The sequence below is a fragment of the Gavia stellata genome, chromosome 25 (assembly GCF_030936135.1).
Source record: "Gavia stellata isolate bGavSte3 chromosome 25, bGavSte3.hap2, whole genome shotgun sequence".
NCBI classification, from domain to species: Eukaryota; Metazoa; Chordata; class Aves; order Gaviiformes; family Gaviidae; genus Gavia; species Gavia stellata.
The window spans coordinates 5,521,979-5,545,741 of record NC_082618.1 but is presented as its reverse complement, the minus strand read 5'-3'; the positions used below and the strand labels follow the sequence as shown (position 1 = coordinate 5,545,741).

Here is a 23,763-nt window from a genome sequence, read left to right as displayed (position 1 = left end):
CTCGGAGGACACAGCCGTCCCGCTTGCCGACCCCCATGGCCTGTGGTTTTCTTCTGAAATGCCACAGGAAACCTTGGTGGCACTGGGACGTGCCGGTCTTTGCAGGGCAATACCGTGGCCACAGCCTGTTAAAGCCCGTGGGCCACGGTCTCACCCGAGCGGGTGAGGACAAATTGGTTTGGAAATACTGACAGATGCTTTATGATGAGATCTCACCATTTTGGGGTGAGATCTCCATCTTTATTGTGGTTTTAGCACTGCTTTAAGAATAACAGAGAATTGTATTGAATGGATTTGTTTAACACAAAATACTTCTTTGTTTACAGCTTCAAGAGCAGAAGAAATCACGCCTTCTGATAAATAAAACCAGAAACACACCCAGATCCTCTCTATTTCCTCCATAAAATAAAACGCTGTCTCCTTGCTCGCACCCCCGGCCTCACACCCCGTGGCACACGTGGTTCTGGTGTGAGAACAGCCTTTGTGCCCGGCCTTTGTTTACCACCACGGCTATCCCAAGGAGAGCGCCCGTAGACAAGGGCAGTTTATTCCTCTTTTCTGATAATGGCACATTCATTCTTCTGAGGAGGCTCGCCATCATCTCTGGAGAGCTCAGCGGCGGGTTTTTGCGTTGTTTTCTGTATGACGTCAGCTTTGAGGAGATAATTTGAGTAAAACGCAGAGTGCAAGAGAATCTTAAAGTAGGTCGTGGGTCCCAAACCGTTTGTTCAGCTATTGCTGCCATTTCTTATCAAATAGTCTGGAGGATTGCCATGGGGCATCACCCAAGCCAGGCAGGACTATCAGATCTCTGGGTACAGACCAGAGTGGAGCTGTCTGTTCTTCCCAGACACCTTTTGAGTGATGCTCCTACATTTGGGTTGAATGTATGGTTCCTCTAACTTGGAAAAAATAATATTAGCCCTTGGGTACAACTCCTGGGTTCTCACGGACAATATTGAACGCAAGCCTGGACCTGAAGAAGCGTTTGTGCACCTGGAAGCTCATCTGGTTTCTCCAAATATATCAACTGGCCTAATAAAAAATACTGCCTCTCCATACAAACCTTATGACACTTATCTAGTAGTTTACATAAATACGGCAGGTTCTCAGCGAGTCCAAATCACCACCGCTCTGCCGATTTATGGTGACTGTGTATTTGCCCCAGACTGAGCAAATACTGATTTATTCCTGTCAAAGCACCACAGCAATAAATACATTTCACAATGCAGATGATCTCCTTCCCCATCACAGGTTAGAACACGATATTCATAATGCTGTAAATTGTTCACAATAGCGATCTGGCTGTAATATTTATCTGCAGTGTATCCAGCCCCCTTTTTGGGTTCCGATGGATAAATCAGCACACTTCGCACCACTTAATCCTTCTGTTTTACAGACTAGGCAGTGATGGGATGAACGTTACGCAGTGAAAGGCCGGAGTTAGAAGCTTCTGGCGGGCAGCCCAGGCAGCTGGAGGTGTCATCTGGCTGCCTGTCACTAAATGTCCTTCTCCCACCTCTGCCTGGTACCTATGGACACCCCTCAGCAAGAGCCCGGATGGCTGCTGGGTTGGGAAATCACCAAGACCCAAAGGATGTGGGTCTGTTCTGCAGACGTCCCAGAAAAACCCAATAACCCTGATTCCGCCTACTGTATTAAAAATACTCCGGTGCGTTCAAATGTGCCACTTTGTTAATTCCTGCGGCCTGGAAGACGAGTCCTTCTCTTCACATTTTCTTGCCTTTTCCATTACGTCTTGTCAATGCCTTGTGACACCGCAAGGGAAGGCAGTAAATTCTCTTCGACTTGGAGGATCGCTTGGGTTAGCTGATGACTGCTCCGAAAATGGATCCAGAAATCCTCACCCCTCGCTTGCTGTGGGAGAGCGATGGTTGCACGCCCCTTCCCTCTATCTTTACTTGCTTGGAGCAAGGGGCATGCACGGTGAGGGGGATGCACGGCAAGGAGGATGCATGGCGAGGAGGATGCATGGTGAGGAGGATGCATGGCGAGGAGGATGCATGGCGAGGAGGATGTATGGCGAGGGGGATGTATGGCGCGGAGGACGCATGGCGAGGAGGATGCATGGCATGAGGGATGCATGGTGCAGGTGCCCCAGCCTGTCCCCACGCCGAGGGCAAGGGTTGTCACCATTGGTACGCAGGCATGCCTGCAACACCTTACATCAACAGCAAGCAGTGACCCAGTGCTTGGGGTCCTGCGTGTCTTCAGCGGTGGTTGGCAAAGCCGGGCAGAGCAGGGGACACAGGGTGGCATTCCCCCGGGCTGGTGCGTGGAGCTGGGATGGGTCCCGTCCCTGGGATGCTGCCCTGGTCCTGCACAGCCCTGGGGCTCCCTGGCTGGGTGCTCACCCTCCAGCCCCACTGCCTGGGCAGCTGCTGCTCAGGTTGCCCTGAGGAAGGTGCTGCCTGCCCAGGGGAGCAGTTTTCTGGCTCTTGCAGTTGGGCTGGTGAAAAACAAGCTGAGGAAACCTCTGGCTTCCATGTCCCCTTCCCCACAGGCTGCAGGACAGCAGTGCCCTCATGTCCTCCCTGCCTGACCCCTTGCTGGGCCAGACTGCTTGGCCCCAGCACCCCGACACCCCGGCACCCTGGCCCCTTTTCCACCTCGCTGCCCCACACCCGGCTGTGCGACGTGGCAAGGGAAGCATCCCAGGAGCAGGCCAAGGGTGTCCCATCTCCCCCAGCACCCACCAGCAGCACTCCCCAGCCTGCCCCCAGTGCAGGTTCGGTCCCAGCCCAGCACCCATCCACCCTGCTAGGCACCGAAGCTGGGGGTCCCACCAGCCCCGAGGAAGGACCCCGCACCCAACACCTGAGTGAGTTCGAGGGTATACCAACCCTCCCCAAAACGCCCCAGAACCAGGACGTTGCCTCACCTGGGGCAGGAGACGATGGAGGGGACATGGCTGATGGGGCAGCCGGCAACGAGCCCGCCAGACCACGGGGGCTTTGAAGGGGAACTTCCTTCCCCATCTGCAGAGCCGCAGCGCTTTGTACTCTGCCCTGGCCTTTCATCTCAGGCTTTCAAAGCACTTTCCAAGCCAAAATTAATTCTGCTGCAGCAGCTACCTTCCTGTGCGGTTCAACATCAGCCCTGCCATGAAGTGGGGCTGCCCATAGCCCTCGGGGTACACAGCCGGGCTCCCAGGGATGATTTTCCCTGGGACCACCTCAAGCCACCAAGACAGGATGGGAGGGCAGCGCGCAGTGCCTCCCACCCTCCCCTTATCCCTAATACCCTCACAAGCGCCGTGGCGCTGAGAACTGCAGCGATGCCCATGCCACGGCACCCTCCACTCTGAAAATCCGCCCTCCAGCCTTCCTCCCAGCCCCAGGGAAGATGCTCTTCCACGGGACGTATGCCCATGGGAAGCTGGGGTGCCCGGGGTGGCCTGGATGTCAGCCCTCACCCTGGGTGCTGGAGGGGAGCTGAGGGGACCTGGGGTGCAGGACCCCACCGGGGACCTAGCAGGAGGGTGGGCCAGAGCCAGCTGGGCACACCGCCTCCCCACGGGGCATTAATAATTAAGCAGGCACGTTGGGCTCAGATGGCAGCTCTTATTTAAGGAGCCGATATAAATACCGCCCAGACGGCACTTATGGAGCGCCTAAAAAAAGCCCTGGCTGTCTCAGTCCCTCCAGAAGCAGCTCAGAGCTCTGTGGGGCCGGTGGGCAGCACCAGGCAGGGTGGTCACCAGCGTCCTACGGGGTCGGGGCTGCCCCGGGCTCTGACCGTGAGAGGTGGCAGCGTCTGGAGCCAATCCTCCGGGCACCCCCTTGTGCCTCAGTTTCCCTCTGCAGTGGAAACCTGCCTCAACCCTTTGCCCTGTGCTGTGGCAGCAGTCTTGGGGACTCAGCACAGGGCTGGATGCTCGGCCCCGTGCCCTGGGTTGGTGGCACTGGGTGGGAGCTGGGGGGGATCTCTGCCAAATGCCCCCCCGCCCCCAGCTCCGGTGCCGGGGGAAAGCCGCTCCGTGTTCCAGCGGCTGCCAAGTGCCTTTTTGTGTTTGTGTTGGCAGTGAGTGGCCCCCTGGCCCCGCTGTCCCCTGGTCACGGCTCCCTGGGGACACCCCTCCTGCACTGGGGTCGGGGACACTCATCCTCCAGGGACAGCTCAGTCCTCCCCTCTCCCTCCCTGGGGTCCCCAGGACACCCACCCTAGAGCCCCCCCATCCCTATTGAAGGGGAGGGGGCCAGGGAGGCGCAAGAAGGGCTGGGAGCACTGAGACAGCCACAACCTGGGGTGCAGCGGGACCCCCCCCCAGCCTGGACATCACCCCCCCATCAGCATCCTGGACCCCCAAGGAGCAGGCGAGGAGCTGGAGCGTGTGGCGGACGGGAGGGACGGGGCTGTCACATCGTCCCCATTGCAGGCAGGCGGCAGCCAGCCGCTTGCTGCAGTCCTGCTCGCTGGCTCTGCAGCGTGACTCAGCACAGCCTCACCCAGCTCCCAGCCCCGGGGGGGGGGGACACGCTCCCCAACTTGCCACTACCCTCCCGTGGCCCCTGTCACCCCCAGAGCCACCCCCGGACCCCTCTTCCCACCCAGCCCTGTCCATCCCCACCCCAAGACCACCGGCTGCTCCTCCAGCCCCAGCGCAGGCAGGGACCCCCTTCCAAGGCCGAGTCGGGGCTCCAAGCGATGGGGAACGGTGGGTGTCAGCCTGCTTGCACCCAAGCATCTCTGCCGTGCACCTGGGCAGGGGACAGGCAGCGTGCCGGATCCGGCCCCGTGGGTCTCCCTGCCCAAAGCCCCAGCTCAGGGTTTGGGGAGCTGAGCACCGACTCCTGCTGTGGCACCTCCCCAGGCATTGGGAGAAAGGATTTGGGTTTTTTTCCTGGAGGATGGGACTGAAAGAGATGCCGGGGTCACATGGGAAAGTCTCAGGATTTTTCAAGGGATTTTTTGAGCCCCCCTGTCGGGGTGTTCGGAGCCTGCCAGGATCAGCTTCTTGCAGCATTTCTGTACACGCCCCTCCGGCCATGACCTGGAGGTTACTGGGAGGCGAGGAGGGTGGCTGGAGAAAGCAACCAGCACTGGGGGAGGAGGGCTCAGGACCCTAACTGTCCCTTCTATCTGTCCCCACGTCCCCAGGCACGAAGGCACTTGCAGGGCAGGACTCCTCTGTCTGCTTGTGCTGTGCCCTGGGGACAGGCGTCCCTCCGACGTGACTGCACGTGGCATGGGACAGGGGACAACAGGGCTGTCGGGGCTGTGCAGCTGCAAGCACCCATCCTGCACCCCAATGGCTGCATCCAAGAAGATGCAGACCGGATTAAACCAAAGGCGCAGCCGGAGGCAGAGCACCCAGGCACGGCCGGACCCCCGCTCCCACCTAGGCAGCCCATCACCCGTGGGGTTCTCCAGTGGCATCGCCATGGGAAGCATGTTGCCGGCATCGCTGGCAGTTAATTGCTTTCCTGCCTCTGTCTAAATGAGAGCGATGGCAGCAAGGCGGCAGCGAGCTGGCTTTCGCCAGCATTCGGCAGCCCACGTGGGGCAGCTTCTGCCAGGGGAATGAAATAAAACTAAACAAAAAAAAAAAAAAGAAAGGAAAAAAAAGGCAGAGAGGAGGAGATGATGGATGGGAGGATTTGCAGCCGCGGCCGTTTACCCTGGCGGAGGGAGCCCTTGAGCCTGCGGGCACAAGGAGAGGCACAGATCTGTTGGTGCCCGGGGGACACGGCCACGCAGCCCCCCGGCACGGCACAGCATGGCGGGGGCACAGCGTGGAGAGCAGCCAGCCCTGCGGCCCCCCGCGTCGCCCCGCTGCCTTTGCCAGCGGACTAATTGCGCCAGTGACTTTGCAGTTCCCAAAATAGCTCCTGGCTCCGGCGGGGTGACGTCAGCGGGAGCTGTGGCGGCAGGCCTAGTGGGAGCGGGGAAGGAGGACGCTGCCTGGCGTGGGGTGCGGCGAATGGCTCCTACACCCCACCACGGTCCCGCTGGGTGACCTTGGCACCCTGGGCCACGCTCGCGAGGGAGCAAGATGTGCTGTGCCACAGGGATGCTGCAGGGAGACCTGGTCCTCATCCATCCCATTGGAGGAGGAGGTGGTCCAAGGCTGTCCCTTCCCTGCATCCCTGCCACGTGGCAGGGACCCCCGCCCACAGGGGATGGGGCAGGCTGCCCCAGCGGGGGTAAATCTGCTTCTCAGTGCCCCCCCATGGGGTAAGGCGTGCCCCCAGCCAGGGCAGTCAGGTCCCTGCAGCTCCCTCAGGGTGCCAAGGCGTGAGCCAGGGCCACCGTTCCAGGTGCCCCTGGGGAAACTGAGGCACACGGGGGGGATGCAGAGGCAGCGGCGGGGGGTGTGTGTGTGTGTGCACAGCAAGCCAGGGAGCGCAGCCCAAGGTCACCCAGGTGGTGCTGGGCACAGCAGAGCCAGGGATGCTCTCCGGGCCAGGGCTGCCTCCGGCAGTGACTCACCCCTGCACCGGTGCCCAGCTCCTCCGGTTACAGGCACAGACAGGATTGCCTTAATGGGGCACGGCGGGTGGTGGGGCTGGCCTGGCCCAGGCAGGGCACCCCTGGGACCGGGCACTGACCCACGGGCCCCTCCAGCCATCCCTGCACTCTGCAGCCTCCCCCCACAAGCAGCACATCCTCCATACCATGTCCCAGCCAGCAGCACTGCTTGTACTGGTCTTATACTGGTCCCAGAATGGGATGCCCACCCCTCCCAGCACAACTGGGGGGGATTTAACTGTGAGTGCCCCCTCACCTGCCCCAGTTCCCAGGGAGCAGAGCTCCTGGGCCCCACACCAGCGCTTGGCTGGAGAGCCGGCTTATTATTCTGGAACACAGCGAAATAATTAAAGCCTCCTCCATTTCCCCTTGCTCATTTGTGCTCCTTCAGCCTGGATTAATGGGTCTCCTCTCCCCAGCACAGACTCATTCCTTATTCCTAATAGCCCATAAATCCCGGCCCCAAAATAACCCCAGCTTTTGCCTGGACCTGCTGAAATATTTATTCTCTCCCCCCTGCTGCCCCCCGCACCGTCCCCTCTCCAGGGATGGGGAGAGGAATTAATCGATGGCATCGACCGGTGTGGAGCCGCAGCTGCTCCAGGCACGGGGAAACAGCTGAGTCGGCAAGAGGAGAAGAGCCGGGCAGGCAGCGAGGCTTCTCCTGGCTCCCACGCATCCGCTGTGGCCTGGCTGTGGTGCCACGGTGGGATGCTCTCGTGCCACCCGCATCCCTCCGTGCTGGTACCCTGCTCCAGGGCCAGAGCATCCCCCCGTGCTGGTACCCAGCTCCCACCCTGCCTGTCACTCCCTGCTCCCATGGAGATAATGCCCAGCTTGGGCATGGGGTGTTTGGGGAGATCCCTGTGGATCCCAGTGCATCCCAAGCTGGCTGTGGGAGAAAAGGCTGGAAGAGAAGGGAAGAGGCTGCTGTCTCTCCTGGCTGGAAACCCTTTGCTTGCCGGATTGCAGGTCGTGGGAGGGAGAAGCCCAGGGAGAGCAGGACCTGCTCTTCCCAGCCCAGAGCGAAGAGGAGCAGGGTGTGGGGTAACACCAAAAACCAGCCTGGCTTTGCCACCTCAAGGCACAGTCCCCAAGGAGAACAAGGAAACCCCAGCCAGCCTTTCTCATCACCCCCCCCAAGGACACCCCAAGAGGCAGCAGCCTCCAGAGCAGCTCCTGGCCACCAGCATCCTCCCCACCTCCCATAGCCACGGGGGGGGGGGGACAAAGCTGGCGGAGCCCACTGGCACCTTCTGACCCATCCCCAGCTGGCGTGGGCTGCCGGGGGGGCTGGGGGGCTGGCAGGGACAGCTCTGTCTCCCTCCTGCTCCCAGCAGGACCCAGGCATCACCCAGCTGTCCCGGAGGCAGGAGGCAAGGCGGGAGGCAGTGGTGGCGGCAGGGGGGGGCGAGGAGGCAGCGGGGTGAGCAGCCGAGCGTGCGGGACCTGTGAACCCAGTAAAAGGAGAGATTTTATTCACATGCCACCTCCTTGCCCTCTCCCAGGGTCCCAGCAAGCCCATGTCCAACTGCACCGCCACAGCCTGCCTGGAAGATGCTTCCGTGCCTCAGTTTCCCCACTGTTGGAAATCTGGACTGGGAGCAAAATGCTGGGAAGACCCTGCCCGTGGGAAGCGGTGGAGAGGCAGCCAACGTCAGCCTGATGCTGGCTGCCAGAGCATGGGGCCAGGGCCACCCAAGGGGACCCGCACCAGCCTGGGACCTGCTTGAGGACACGTCCCCAGTGTCCGCAGAGGTCCGGCGGCTGGGACATACCATCTCACAGCACACTGCTGCTCAGGCCACCGCCACCGGCAATCGGGGTGCGGAAAGGCATCGCCAAAACGGGGAGCCCTCTCTCTCAGTCCCCAGCCCCGTGGTCACAGCCTCTCCCTGCAGACTGCAGCAGGCAGCAGCGGGGGCTGCAGCTCCCAGGACAGTCTCTCTTCCCATCTGCTTCTCCATCCTTAGCAAGCAGCACCGAATTTACTGCCGTCAGCACTGGAGAGCCCATACAGCCGCACAACAGCAACGCACCCGCTTCGGCAGCGACCCCGCAGCCCACGGGGTTGCCAAATCCCACCGGGAACAAACCCGGAGCCAGACCCAACCTCACCCCCCTGAGCCTAGTGGGGGTCAGGGCTGTACCCCTGGAGCTGGGGTGGGGAAAGGGTGTAAGCTTGGCTCCCAGCTGAGTGGGAATCGAGGGCAGCTTGGGGGCCAGCAAGGGATTTGCACCGATTTTTGGCAGCGAGAGTTGAGCCCTCGCCGCTGGGCTTGTGGCATCGCCTGTTCTCCAGCCCTTTGCTGGGCTTCGAGGGGGTGGCAGGGAAGCAAGTCAGGTCTCAGCACACTTTCAAAGGGCTTTTATTTATTCACAAAACAAACCCAAACACATATAAGAAAAATGGGGGAAAAAACCAGGAATATGCACAATCTATTATTAACAAAAGAATTGCACAAATAGAGGAGCAAGTTCGGAGGAAGGAGCCGCCGGGACCTGCTGTGCGCTGCTGCACGAGCCCTTCCCCACCCTCGCACCCCGTCCACGAAAACACGAAGATCATTTTGCCGGTGTCCCGTTAGAAATCAGGAACGGTTGACGGCGAAGGTGGCCGGTGCTGCAGGCTGGGTCCTTGCACCTGAGCTGGGAGGGAAACAGCCTTTACCCCAAAGGCACGACACCGGGGAAGGACTGGGCTCCCCAGTTCAGCACCACCGCCCTCCCCTCGCACTGGGCAGGGATTTGGGGTCTTCCCTATGGTTTTCCATCTGTTCCTGCCCTCTGTGCCAGCTCTCTGCCTGCCCACGGACACCTCAGAGCATCACAGAGCTCCTGGGAAAGAGCAGCCAGAGCTGGTCTGGACCATATGGGATGGAGGAAGGATGGGGAGGCTGCAGGGAGCCTGCTCCTTCCCTGCTCCCCAGGGACTTTTTTGGGCAGGGACTGGCTGTGCCAAAGCTCCTAGGGAAGGGAAATCTCAGCTGAGCTCTCTGCAAACCCAGCGGCTTTTGCAGAATAACTAGGAGGTGAAATGGGCACAAGGAAGAGATACTGGGCAACTGCAAAGTGGGATGGGGTTGCAGTTGGTGTGAGATCCAATGGCTGCATTTCTGCTGCATGGAAATTGGTGAGGACTTGGTATTTCTTCTGCCAAAATGGGAAGAAAAACCTGGTATTTGGATTGCTGGGGGGTCTGCAAAGCAAATTGCACAACGGCAGCAACTCACTGCAGAGCCACTGGAATATCCTGGTTTGATTTCAGTCCCTTTTTACATTTTCCAAGAATAATCTAATGTCATTTTCACAGCAGAAAATCCATTTTTCTCCCCTCATCTCTTAAATGAAATGGCTGAAACCAACCAGATTTCACACCAAAAATGGGTTTGTTTTTCCAAGGGGCAGTTCGGGGAGGAAAAGCTTAGCCAGCATTTTAGGAGCAGCGGAAAGCCCAGTCTTCATCTGGCTCTTCCCATCCTCAGAGCCCAAACACCGATGGGGGACCCAGCCAGCGCCCCTGTAGGGCATGTGGGGAAACTGAGGCAGAGAGTGAGTGTCCCTGACCAACAGCCAGGGTTCAGCCTCTCTCCATGGGCATTGCCACCAGCTCCCTCCACCAGCCCCGTCCCCCCGTACCTGCCTGAGGGTCCCGGTGGGCGGGTGGTCATAGGATACCACAGACGGCACCGGCATCCTCGGAGTGGTCGCAGTTGTGGACGTCCCAGCGGATGTGGGAGCAGCGCAGCAGTGAGGGCTCGTGGCCCTTGCACTTGAGGTTGTCGAGGAAGATGTAGCCGGTGCCCCGGCCATAGCGTGCCTCCCCCCAGGCCGCCACAGCGTGCCCGCAGCCCAGCTGCCTGCACACCACCTTGGCGTCCCGCAGGTCCCAGGCGTCGTCACACACCGTCCCCCACTGGGACAGGTAAAACATCTCCACGCGCCCCTCGCACCGGTGGCTGCCGTTCACCAGGCGCAGGGACCCTGCGGAGGGGAGGGGGTGAGGCAGCCCCCGGGGACAGCCTCTGCCCATGCCCACCCCAGCTCTGCATCCCCCTCTGCCACCACCCTGGGACAGCGGTGCCCGCCGGGGTGGCTCCCCAGGGCTGGCAGAGAAGGGGCCCTTCCTGGCCAGGTAGCCCCAGGGCAAGAAGAGCCCTGGTCTCTCCAAGGCTGGGTGGGTGTTTGCTGCTCCCCACGGCTCCCCTGCTGCCTCTGCACAGGCAGGAGCATAAGGGGGTCACCCCTTGCCAGCATCAGAGCTGGGGCTGACCCCCAGAGCGTCGCGGTGGATGTTCAGGTTAAAGGAACAGACAATAATCTCTGTTCCCGGCTCAGCCACCTTGGTCCATCACCTCCTCTCCCCACCTTGGTCCCTCCCCTCCTCTCCCCACCTTGGTCCATCACCTCCTCTCCCCACCAAGGTCCCTCCCCTCCTCTGGCCACAAAGGTCCATCACCTCCTGTCCCCACCAAGGTCCACCACCTGAGGTCCATCACCTCCTCTGCCCAGACCAACCTTGGGGACACTGGGAAAGGGCATGGTTTAATGGTGCCACCAGCATGGCTTTTCCCCCTCCTGTGGGCTGCTCCAGGTCAGTGCTTCAGGCACTGCCAAAGCCACTGGCCTCTGCCCAAGCTGCCTCCATTTCCACCCTGTGCCGGTGCAGTGTGTTCCCAGGGCTGGCACCATGTCCCCGGAGATACCTCAATACCCACCATCCTTGGGACGGGTCGGGGCCGATGTGGTGGTTGTAGCGGTGGCTTCTTGGAAATAGTCTCCAGCATCGTCAGCTCCTGGTGCAGCGGGGAAGAGGTGGGAAAAGCGACTCAGGGGACCCCTGTGCGCCCCAGGGCTGGGTCAGAGCTCCCCAGCAGTGGTGTGGGGCTGGCTGGGGATGGATGCAGGGACATGTGGGGTGGGATGTGCAGCCATTGTGCTTCCAGGAAAGTGCACAAGCGGAGACCAGAGGCAATACCCACGCTCCGGCCATCACTGGTCACCACAGCACTCGACCACTGCTGCTGTCCCCCCGCGGGCAGGAGGAACCCCCAGGTCTTGGGGCTCACATTCACCCATCACCGCATTTTGGGGACCCCCTTTCCCGTGGCCAGCATGCGTGTAGCTGAAATTCTGTTATCTCTCAGGATTTCCACGCCACCAAGCCGAGCTTCAGCGGAGACCTGGGGAGCCCTGGACAGTTGCATCCATCCCCTGTCTCCCACACAGCCAGCAAGGGAAGACCCTCGGGCGGGAGCCAGTGGCCACCGGGCTTGCTCCTGCTCTCACCTCGGCAAATGACCCCGGCGTCCTCGTGGTGGCCGCAGTTGTGCTGCCCCCAGCCCAGGTGGAAGCAGTCGGCCAGGCGAGCCTCGCCGCCGCCGCAGCCCACATTATCCAGCAGGATGGGCCCGCTGCCGTAGCCGAAGGAGCCGAGGATGGTGGCAGCGAGGGCGGCGCCGCAGCCCAGCTGCCGGCACACCACCTGGGCGTCGGGGAAGTCCCAGTCGTCGTCGCAGACGGTGCCCCAGGTGCCACGGTGCCGCACCTCCACCCGCCCGCGGCAGCTCCCGTTCCCGTTCGCCAGCCGCACACCGCCACCTGCGTGGGGGGCCCCGGCACAGGCACGCCGCCGGGGGGACCGGGGCTCCGCGGGGGGTCCGATGTCCCCCGATGACCCTCCAGGGGGCATGGGGTGAGCCCCCGGGGAACATGGGGTGAGCCCCTGGGGATGTGGAGTGAGCCCCCGGGGAACATGGGGTGAGCTCCTGGGGTATGGGGTAACCCCTGGGGACATGGGGGCAACCCCCTGGGGGCATGGGGTGAGCCCTGGGGACATGGGGTGAGCCCTTGGGGTATAGGGTAACCCCTGGGGACATGGGGGCAAACCCTGGGAGCATGGGGTGAGCCCTGGGGACATGGGGTGAGCCCTTGGGGTGTGGGGTGAGCCCTGCGATGTGCAGTGACCCTGGAGACAGGGGGTGACTCCCAAGCATCACGGGGTGAGTACTGTGAGCATGGGGTGATCCCTGGAGATATGGGGTGAAGCTCTGGGGGTCATGGAGTGAGCCCTGGAGATATGGGGTGAGCTCTGGGGATGTGGGGTAACTCACTGGGGGCATGGGGTGAGCACTGGGCACATGGGGTAACCTCTGGGGATATGGGATGAGCCCTGGGGGCATGGGGCGAGCCCTGGGGATGTGGGGTAAGTCCTGGGGATGGAACTCCCTGGAGTACTCCTGGGGACATAAGAGAGCCGTGGGGAGGTGGGGTATGTCATGGGGGCATGGGGCAACTCCCTGGTGGTGTGGGGTGAGCCCTGGGAGCATGGGGTGAACCACGGTGTGCCAGAGATCCCCTGGGAATGTGGGGTGAGCCCTGGGAGAATGAGGTAAACCCGGGGGATGTGGAAGCATGGGGTAACTCCCCAGGGCTGTGGGGTGAGCCCTGGGGATATGGGGTAACCCCCCAGGGACGTGGAGCCCGGGGGGGGCCGCGCCGGACCCTGTGCAGGACTAGCAGCGGCCACACACTTACTTTCCTGCTCGACGGTGAGGAGGGTGGTGGTGACCACCTCGGTGGCCTGGGAGGGCTGGTCCCTGCCGTCTGTCACTGCTGGGACAAGCATGGGGACACGCGGGCGTTGGGGGGGGGTCCAGCTCCAGCACCCACTGCCCTCAATCCAGCTGGTGCCAGGGGCCTCTAGCATGGCGGTGGCCCCATGGCAAGCTTCTGCCGTGGGCAACGTCAACGCCCGAGCCTCACCTACGTGCGGCGGGATGCCAGGGTGACCGTGCTGGGGTCCCGGGAGGACACAGAAGACTCGGTCCCCCCAGTGAGCCCCCAGCCCCGGCTATGGTGCAAGGGTGAGCCGGGTGGCTACCGACCTCCTACCTGTGGCTGTGGCGGTGAGTGTCTCTTCGTAGTCCAGGGCCACCGAGGTGGTGAAGGACGTGATGGTGGACGTGTCCAGCCCTGCAGTGACACAGAGGGACAGAGGTGACATGCAGGGAGAAGCTGCAAAGCTGTGAACTCGCCGACTCCGGGAGGCAGACCCAGAGTGGTCTGGGTGCTCCAGGGTGATGGGAATGGAGATGGCCCATGTCCACCCGCACAACCCTGCTGCGCACGTGCTGGAGACGGTGCTTCACCCCAACCCAAGCGCCGAGGTCCCACCTGCAGCGCCTCTCTTCTCCGCATACCTGGGAGGTTTATCAGGCAGGGTTCGTTAGCTCTAAAACTTCGTTTTTCCCCTGCCCCACCGAGCAAGGGCTGTGCGTGGTGGTGCCATCGGCTCTGTGCCCGGGCGAGATGCCAGAGGGGATGGGGACATTTAGGGAGGAAAGGACCAGCCTGAGAAAATTGTCCCTTTTCTCCTGCATCAGCCTCTTTGTTCAGTAATAGTGGGAAAGGGAATGCGCTTGGTGCTCCCGTCATTAGCCGTGATAATGAGGGAATTCAGGGGGATTATTAACATTATAAATGGTAATCAGCAGAGAATGGCAGAAATACATCATTTAGGGAGGGGAAGGGGAGGCAGGCTGGGCCTGGCATCGTGCCGGCCCTTGGCAGCCGCTCGCTCCTTCCGGACGCGGGCAGCTTGTTTTCCAGCCGGCAGAGCAGGGAAACGGCAGGCAGGCAGGCAGATGCATTTCCCTTGCAAATTGCTGCTCGGGCCGTGTCCCAGGCTCTCGGCGCGGTGTTGCAGCCTGATCCGGAGCGCCAGGATGATGGCAGATAAGGAGAAAGGATGCTCCCACAGCGCAGAGCCCGGGTCCCTGCCTGACCTTGGGCACGTCAGCATCTCTCTGAGGCCATTTCTCCTTGGGGACCAGGATGCCCCTGGATTTTTTCCCCCCCTGGGGCACAGTCCCAAGGGCGATGCTCTGCCCCGGTACCTGTGCAGATGACCCCAGCGTCCTCGTGATGGCCGCAGTTATGGATGCCCCAGCCGAGGCTGTAGCAGGCGGAGAGGAAGGGCTCGCTGCCGTCGCAGTTGACATTGTCCAGGAGGATGTGGCCCGTGCCGTAGCCGAAATAGGCGTTGCTTTTGTAATCCAGGGCTTGGCCGCAGCCCACCTGCTTGCACACCACGCTGGCGTCACTCAGGCCCCAGTCGTCGTCACAGACGGTGCCCCAGTTCCCGCGGTAGAAGATCTCCACCCGGCCTTGGCAGGTGTCGGTCCCGCTCACCAGACGGATGCTGCCGTCACCTGGAGGGTGGCAGCAGGCGGTGAGAAGGACATTGCTTTCCCCAGGAGGTCACCGCACACGCCACGGCACAGCGATGCCACTGAGCCTGGATCCAGCGGTACCCATGACGCCAAAGAAACGGGGCGAGAAACCACAGGGAAGGGGAGATGCTTTAGGGCAGCCCGGCTGATGGGAGCCTTGGTGAACCTCTGGGATAGGGTTTGGCCATGGCCGGTGCAATGACGGGGTCCCCAGGGCTCTGCCCCTCAGAGCTGGAGACTCGGGGTGCTTCACGGAGGGGCAGCGGGTGACGGGTGGGGGACGCTGCTCTCTACCAGCCCTCAGCCACGACGAGCCCCCTGCAAGTGATGGGTAAGCAGCTTACTTTCCCCGTCCTGTACCGAGGCTGTGAGGGTCCTGCTCGTCGGTCCTTCGCTGGCTTGCGTGGGCGAGAGCTCTGAAAGGGGAAGGGAAGAGATGGCATCCATTGCTGCCCGCAGCGAGCCGCCCTGCACGCTGCCCGCCCCGCTGCTGCCCCGGCTCAGGCACCAGCCTGCACAGGCGCTGGCAAGCACGCACCACAGAAAGCAAGAGGTCTCGGATCAAACCAGCCCCGACGGGGAAAGGAAGAGGGGTTTGCAGCTGCGCCGCACTGCCCAGAGCTATCTGCCTGTTTGTAGGTGCAGGAGGACGGATGGAGCCAGCACCTTGGCTGCTGGCACAGTGGGAAGTTGTGCCCAGCGGCACGGCATGGGGACCCGGACTAAATCATAATGCTGCGCAGAACTGTTGGGAGTCAGACTCCCACCTATCATGGGATTTGGATTTGAAGTCATGGCATATATATCGAAAAAACCCATAATATTTTGATTTTCCTGCTGGTTTTACCCATATTTCTTTTGCTAACAATGTTGTTTCAAGCTACCATATTGCCCATCTTGTCCCAGCTCCTTGGCTGGGCTGGTGAAATTATCTGGGGGTGGTGGGGGGAGCTGGATGGCAGCAGAGCCGAGTGGTCCGATCGCTGGCCACACGTGCCCGAGGGCTGCAGAGAGCATCCCGGGAAACCCAGCCCACCAGCATGGCGAAGAGCCGGCCAGCTCCAGGCTTTCCTCTGCAACCACAACTGACAGAAAGCTGGGTCTTGAAAGCTTCCCTGTGGCACGGGTGGGAGCACCTTCCCTAGGGCTCTGGTGCTTGGGTCAAACTGCTGCGTCTCCTCTGAGGGCCACCCCAGAGCATCTCCTGGTCTCCTTTGCCAACCAAGCGACAAAGATCTAAGGGCTCAGCCGCTCCTCTGCCCTCAGACCCATCTCCCCCACCTCCTTCTTCAGTCCTTCCGCATCTCCTCTCCAGAAGCTCCTGGAATTGGGGTTCCTGCTCAATCCACGACCTCCTTTCTCTGATTGCTGCTGGTCCAACCCACCAGCCAGCCCAGCAGCAACCCCTTTCCAAGCCCCGCTTCTGCAGGGCACAGGGATTCACCGAGCATTCACCGCCGTGGCTGAGCTCTGGGTCTGCACAGCCTCACGTTTAGCAGTCGTTGATGCATGGCTGATGAGCAAACCCTACGTAGCTGTGCAGGAGGAACATGTAGGGTGTGTAGGGGTCGGTGTGGAGCCGTTCCACTTTCACATGCCAAGTTCAAACACTTTCCACTGCTTTTCTCACCTTTAGGAACATCTCCTACCGACAAGCTCAGCGATTTAAAGACAGGCAAGTCAAAAGGGGAAAGAGCAGTCGGGCAGCGGCTGACTCAGAAGCAGGAGCGTGGGTGGGCTTGTGCTCTTTCCCCAGGGATCGTGCTGGAGAGGTTGCAAAGTCCCTGAGCTGGGAGTGATGGGGAACACAAACCAGGCTGGTCACCCCATGGAGCACCAGCACGCTGAGCTGGGACATGACCTAGATTAAGGAAAGGGGTGGAGGAAGGAGGCAGAGGAGGTTTGGCTGACCCCGGCTCAGAGGAACAGGCTCTGAGATACAACTCTTGGGCTCCCCCAAGGCGTCCGCAGACACCAGGACTTGCAGCACCGCAGGCACCCCCTGCTCTCCTTGCCCCCGGGGAACACAGCCTCATTACCATTGCATATGACAGCCACATCCTCGTAGTGGTAGCAGTTGTGGATGCCCCAGCCGTGGCTCCAGCACTCGCTCAAGGCTGCCTCCCGGCCCTTGCAGTCCACGTTGTCCAGGAAGATGGGTCCGCTCCCTTGGCCGAAGGTCATGGCAGCCGGGAGGGTGATGGCATGGCCGCAGCCCAGCTGGCGACACACCACGTTGGCATCCACAATGTCCCAGTCATCATCGCAGACCGTCCCCCAGGAGCCGTTGTAGAGGATCTCCACTCGCCCCTGGCACCGGCTGGGCCCGTTGGCGAGCCGTATCTCTGGAAGGACAGGCAGAAAGAGGTCTCTCAGCAGGCAACAAGCCAGCCCCAGGTGGCAAACACTTGGTGGGTGTCACGGGGAGGGCGGGAGCCCTCTCTGCCCCAAATCTCTGCTCCTTAAAGAAAATGGTGACCCTTCGCTGTAGCGTCAGGCAGTTGTTGGCTTGGTGCTACCCATCTGATGGTGGGGCATGGGCTTCTCTTCATCTGCTGGAAGCAGCTGACATGAAGACTCAACACATCTCAATACATAAATGAGATGCACCATCACCCCGTCATCTTGCCTACTAATGGCCTGGGCAATAACACACAGGGGAAGAGGAAAGCGGACATGCGGCATCACGTGATGACCTATGATGGGTGTCAAGTGACGAGATGCAATTAGCAAATTCTTATTAGCCTCAGTGAACGCGTCCGGAGCTGGTCCCACGTGGGAGTTGGTGGGATGGAGATGATCTCTCAAGCTGCTGGCGATGGGGAGCAGGCGTGTAAGCGCCCCTGGCCTGCCACATCAAGGGAATTACTCGGGCATGATGAACGGCACAGGGACAGGGACTCAGCAGGAGGTGGCAAAATTCCCCTCTCAGGATAATAAGCAGAATAGGGGTAATAAAGAATCTCTATTTCCTTTCTGTAAAAGAAGTTTTGCTTTTTGTGGCCACTTTTTGTTCCAAATCAATGTGCTTCCTTTTTGAAATTCCCCAAACCCCATTTTTAACCAAAAAAAAAAAGCATTTTTCAACTACAAAACATTTCTAGAGAAAAGCAACTTTAAGAAAAGAATCTCACCTGGGAATGGCAACAGCACGGGCTCGGAGGTGGTGCCTGCGAGGGAGAAGAAAAGGGATCAGATCTCCCCAGCGTCCTCGCAGCGAGCAGAGGAGGGATGCAATTCAGAGGATGACGGCAGCAGGGATGTGGGTGGGCATGGTGGGGACCGGCATGACCTGGCAGCCCCCCAGACCCTTCCCTTTTCTGCAAAGACCTGAGGTTTGTAGGGGAAAAAAACCCCCCACCCTAGCCCAGGGCATCATTTCATCTGCTTCGCAGGTGGGGAAACTGAGGCAGCAGCCTGTGGTGTGAGTGATTTGGCTCTGTGGTGGGACCGTGCTTTAAGCAGCGGGTTATACGTGTGTCCTCCTTTGCCCTAAGTCCTGGCTCACCCGGGTTCGTGCAGCTCCCTGAGAGCGAGCGGCTCCCCGGTTGGCACAGGGCATTGCTGGCTCTCAGACAGAAGGAGCCTTTTCCTTCCCCCCTCTCTTTCCTTCCCCTCCCATCGTCTCAGGCCAGCAGCTCCTATGACGGAGCCGGTGGCTGGCAGCAGCAGCCCCGGGTGGGTTGTGCCTTGGGCCGGCTCTCGGGGACCTTCATGTCTCCCTGGCTCCGTTGCTGGCTTGCTGTGGGTCCCAGGCAGCTCCCACATCCTCCTGCCCCATGCCCCATCTCCCCACGGAAGACTCGGGGGGTGAGATGGGAACGAGGAAAACCAATCCTGCCTGGCACGGGAAACCCACTGGAGATCTCCTGATGGAAGACGCTGCACTGGGTATCCCTATGTGCATTTTAATTGATTATTTCTTTTTTTTCCCAACAAAGTCTGCTTTTTGCAAGCTCTATATTTATATGCATGTACCAACACACTCGCTGATGGGGTGCAGCCACTTTCCAGGATGGAAACAGGCAGTGCAGGAGAACTGCAGACAGCCACTGCCGCGTGCCACTGGGCAGGATAACGCTTCTGGTGCAGGCAGAGCAGCGTCCTGCTTGCTGCAGGGCCCGGGGTGAGCCCACGCGCAGAGCCACGGCCCATAAAACACCAGTGGGTCCAGCTGCGCTGGCCTGGCACGGGGGACACAGGCGTGGGTGCCTGTCCCCTCACCTGCCACCCTTCGGGGTGTGTGGCACCTTGCACTGGGTGCCGGTGGCACCATCAGCTGCTCAAGGAGAAGAGATGCGTTAAAAACTGGGAGGGAGCAGCGAGGAGCACGGAGCACAGCCACAGCCACGGCTCCTCAGCGGCGATCCGAGCCCGGCCGGTAACCGGAGCCCAGGAGATGTTGCCAAAGGCTTAACAAGAGTTTGCAGCAGAAACGTCCTCCCACAGCCGGGAAGGAGCTTGGTGGAGCACAGCAAGTGCTGGGAGGGAGGAGGGACTCCTCCGTTGTCTTCCCGATTAAACGGAACTGTTTTCATGTAGCAGTGGGGGTGAATCCAGGGAAGAGCTGCTGGTCTCCTGCAGCACTGGGGCTGGTGTAATCTGGGGGTGTCGGAAAGTCAGGATGGGGTCTCTCATTCCCAGCCAGCTCAGGAAGGGCAGCTCCAGGTCTGCGATACACAGTGTGCCATCGTGCAATGGCTGGGGCTTTCCTTTGGGTCCCGTACCTACGTTTATCCTATTTCTTTCCATCTGTTCTCCAGCCAGCCTCAGCGCTTCGAGGAACCCGGCTCAGGGGGTGACGTTGGCCAGGCCACGTCCACCACCCAAGGGGACGAGGCAGGTGAGAGCTTTGGGGACGCAGACGAACCGCTGCTGATTTCTGCCTCGGGGCTCGGCTGCCCGGCCACACGGGGCTTTAATTCCCATTTAATTCTCAGCCCTCTCCAACCAGCGTGAGCAAGCAGCACGTGGAGGGAGGTGAACACTTGCGGGATGCATCCCCATCCCAGTCAGCTGGGTTTAAATAAGGGCTCTGAAAGCACCCAGGGTGGGCGGGATGCTCTGGGGGGGCCATAGGCAGAGCCGGAGCTCCCCCAAAAACCCGCTCCCCCGCTGGGCTGGGCCCGCCTCCCACAGTTTGGGCATTATTTGGGCACAAAACCCCTCTCAGCCCCAGTTCTGAATGATGTGGGGTCCCCCCCGGGGTGCTGCCAGCATGGGGCACTGAGGTCTCCAGCTTGTCCGGGGGGTCACAGCAATGTGATCATGGTGCCCTGGGGGACGGTGGATGGAGATGGGTGGCTGGACCTTGCAGATGTCCCCGTCGCTGCCCCTGCGGGTGCCCCAGGAGTTTGCAAGCCCTCGGCAGATGCTCGAGGCCAGCTGGCAGCGAGGGCAGCAGAGATCTCCTCGGGCATCCAGGGCGCCTCGGGCTTGAGACTCCGGCGGCACAGCCCTCTCCCGCGGGTGACACCTTCCGAGCAAACGAAATCCCTCCACGCTAATTACAGCAGCCAAGGGCTGATCAACGTCCGTGGTGGCTCCATGGCCTCTATTCCTACCCCTGGCTTGGACCAGCCCTGTCCTGCTTCATGCTCAGCCTCCGAGCAATGACGTGAAGGTCAATCCCTGCCGCTCCGGAGGCGGATGTCACCGCCGTGAGAGGCAGCGTGAGCCTGGAGGGGACAGTCAAGCAGATGAACCCACCTCCCTTTTCCCTCACCGAGACATGACCTGGGAGACCATTACGTCAGCTACAAAACAGGGCTGTCAAAGAGAGACCTAGAAGCCCCAAGAGGAATGAGAGTAAGGCAACCGTCTGGCTGTAACTATGGCTTAGCACCCAGGAAGAGGGGCTAGGAGCGAGGTGCCACCCGTAGCTGGGATGAACAACGGCAGCCTGGGAGCTCCAGCTGTGGTCGGCCGCTGCCGCCCTCTCGAGCCACCCCAGGCGGACCCAGGCAGGCTGGAAAGTGATGCTGCGATGCCAGCAAGAACTGGGGATTACAGAGGGGGGACCAAGGGAGCGGGGAGGCTGGCTCGCCCAAGGAGAGGATGGGGAAGGACATGGCAGCCCCACGGAGAGAGGTAATTCAGATAACCTCTGGACCAAAAATGTGGAGATGCGAGGCTTTTTAGGAAGAGTGTTTGATCCTGGCTTGTATTGATTTTTAACACCTAGCCCACTCCAGTGCCGAAAAAGCAGTGGATAAAAAGGATGTTGTTAAATATTCAATATTCATCTCCCTTTAAGTCAAAATCAAAGCTCTGAAATATTCATTTGAGAGCATCCTCCAGCAAAGTCAAGAGAGACCTGAAAAAATATGCCTGCTCTATCTACGTTAATGAGGAACGAGAGGAAACCAGTATATTTTGAGAAGAGATAGAGCCCTCCACGTTCCTCTGATCCAGCTTCACAAAGCCAAAAGAAAAGGGGAAACTAGCTCAAGTAAACACCATCCCTTTCAGGGCACAGCACTAAATAAAACCACCAAGTGGGAGGACAAATCGCCCTTCGGTAGCGACTTAGCCGTGCCCATTAATGAAGAGAGCCGGGAGAGCCCAGCGGTGCAGGGGACAGCGGCAGAGCCACCAGGGTCCCCCCAGGGACCCCCACCCCGACTGTGGGTGCAGGTGCTGCCACCAGCAGCTCGGGGGGGACGACGGGAAGCTCCAGCTGAGGGGGTGGGAACTATAAAACCCAATTTAATCCAATTATGGTGTCTGACTACACCTTAATTGCCTGCTTTCTGGCTGGCTTTGTCTTGGTGGGGCTTTGTTGAGGCAGGAAGGTGTTACGGACCGCCTGGCTGTAATTACACTGATAAAGTCACACCAGGATAATTACGTTGCCGCAGCGCTCCTGTGGACCCTCGTTTGAGAGCAGGAATGGCTTTTTCCAGTTCAATTTAAATCTTTCCCAGCCTGGCTGGACAGTGCTTGCCAGGAGTGACTTGGGACCAGTGTCCTCAGGGGTTGGGTGCTCATCCCACCCATCGCCTCGGCAGGATGGGTCCCATGGCTCCCATCCCTCGGCCATCAGCATCCTCCCAGCACCGCTGCCTGCTCTGGGGCTCAGAGCTGTGCTGTCCCCATCGCCAGCAGCTGCCTGCTCCAGCCGCCTGCCAGCCCTGAATGCTGAACTTGCCATCACGCGTAGGTCACGGTGGGAGATGAGAGCTGAACTTTCTCCCTCCATCCCTGTGCGCACTCAGCGCCGTTGGGGACGTGACGATATTCCTGCTCGTGGCTCCCAATGAAGAAAATCTCCCACCCACAAAGCTGAGGCCAGGAGGGAGTTCGTGGGTACTTAAAACTCCCCCCTTCCAGGTGCACCACACAGGAGCTCACCGGTGGGGCTGAGGAGGAGGAGGAGGGCAGCTGGCATCAGGGAGAGAGGCAGCACCCCAATGTCCGCCCTCCCCGTGCCGTGTCGGCTGGCTGGACAGGGACTGAGTCTCATTGCTGCGCCGTGGTCCTCCTGCAGATGGGCGTCCAGAGGAGGTTGTCCCTGAAACGTGCAGACAACAGTGTTAGTGGTGATGGCCAGGAGACCCTTTGCCCCACCACAGGCCATACAGGACCTGCAAACAAGTCCCTCCTCGGCACTTCCATGAGCATTGACTGGGAGTCACATGAAAAATAATTCAGATTGAATTTAATGAGAACAAGAGATATTTTTTTGAGTGGCAAGATGAAGCAGAAGGATGGACCTCAGACCCCCCAGGACACCTGAATGCCAAGCCTCAGAGCTCTCACCCAGGGTCTTCAGCCCTAAGATGTCCAGGGAACCATCCTGTTTGCATCCACATGGAGCTTGTCCTTCTGTTACTTCTACATGAGGTTGCACATTATTGTGGGATGTGGCTTGATGGGCATGGTGCTGTGTGGTGTGGGTGGGTTGTTTTGGTGTGGGTTGTGGTGTGTTTTGTGGTTTATGGGTGGTTTTGGTTTTTTTGTGGGGGTGTGTGTGGTGTGTGGTTTTGGTTTTTTTTTTTGATTTTTTTTTTTTTTTTTTTTTTTTTTTTATGGTTGGACTTGATGATCTTACAGGTCTTTTCCAACCTTAGTGATTCTGTGATTCTGTGATTCTATGATATATACCATATACCCCATACCACACGTGGGTAAACTGAGTCACGCATTAAATCCAGACAGAATTGGGATAGAGCTCCCCACCCACACAAGCCCAAAATGTACTTCCCATTGGACTCCACCAAGTCATGCCACACAATCCCCTTTGGAAAGGGATGGTGCTTCACTTCACCCCCAGCTGGGCTGCCTGCCCCATGTGCCCTCTGCAAGGCTGCTCCGGCTCTGCCGGTGACAAGCACTCAGCTAAAGCCCAGCCTGGACACGGCCGTGGCCAACCCTCTGCTTTGCCTTGGCTCCTCTCCCTCCGGTGCGCTCCTACAGTGGGCTCCTGGAGACCGTGCCCACCTCCTCCTGCGTGAAGAGGGGATCTGTTCCATGGGTGACACAGCCTCCCCGCTCCCAAGGGCTCTTCCCGGTGCCCAGCCTGTGCTGAGGTCCTCATGGGGTCCCACCAGGCAGCGTGTGATCATAAACGGCACTTGAGCTACCAAAATGCCCCGTCTGGTGCCTTGCACCCATATTTCTTCATCACCCCGTGATGAATTAATTCACCCAAGAGCTCTCCCAGGCAGCTCTAATCCCTGGGCACCCATGTCCCCCAAGACCTCCACGCTAACCACCCAACATGAGACTTCCCCGCCTCATCTGGCACATTCCCAGGGGCTTTACCCAGAGACCCCCGTTGTCTCCGCTCTTCGTCATCCCATGGGAAACAGCAGGGAAAGGTGTTTCTGTGGGAAGACAGAAATTTCTGGGGTCTGATAGGACAATCTCATTCATCTGGGGGATGGAGACGCAAACTCCACGGGGGCAAGATGGAAAGCAAACAGGGGAACGTCAGGCAGAAACCGAGGAAGAGATTAAATATCGTAAGATGCCGTTTCCCCGTCATTTACTGCTCCCTTCAGAAATCACTGCCAAAGTGGTGGATTTCTAGCTC

At 59.8% G+C, this 23,763-nt stretch overlaps 1 protein-coding gene across 1 annotated transcript; it reads right to left on the bottom strand.

Moving 5' to 3' along the window:
- Nucleotides 1–10,159: 10,159 nt before the first annotated feature.
- SSC4D (scavenger receptor cysteine rich family member with 4 domains) lies at nucleotides 10,160–23,525 on the bottom strand. Its single transcript, XM_059829503.1, has 11 exons — nucleotides 23,493–23,525; nucleotides 22,080–22,239; nucleotides 17,861–17,896; nucleotides 16,766–17,071; nucleotides 15,071–15,142; nucleotides 14,391–14,705; nucleotides 13,387–13,467; nucleotides 13,030–13,107; nucleotides 11,782–12,093; nucleotides 11,211–11,288; nucleotides 10,160–10,476 (listed from the first exon to the last, which is right to left on the bottom strand). The coding sequence occupies exons 1-11, from the start codon at nucleotides 23,523–23,525 to the stop codon at nucleotides 10,160–10,162; spliced, it is 1,788 nt and encodes a 595-aa protein (XP_059685486.1).
- Between the last annotated feature and the right edge of the window lie 238 nt (nucleotides 23,526–23,763).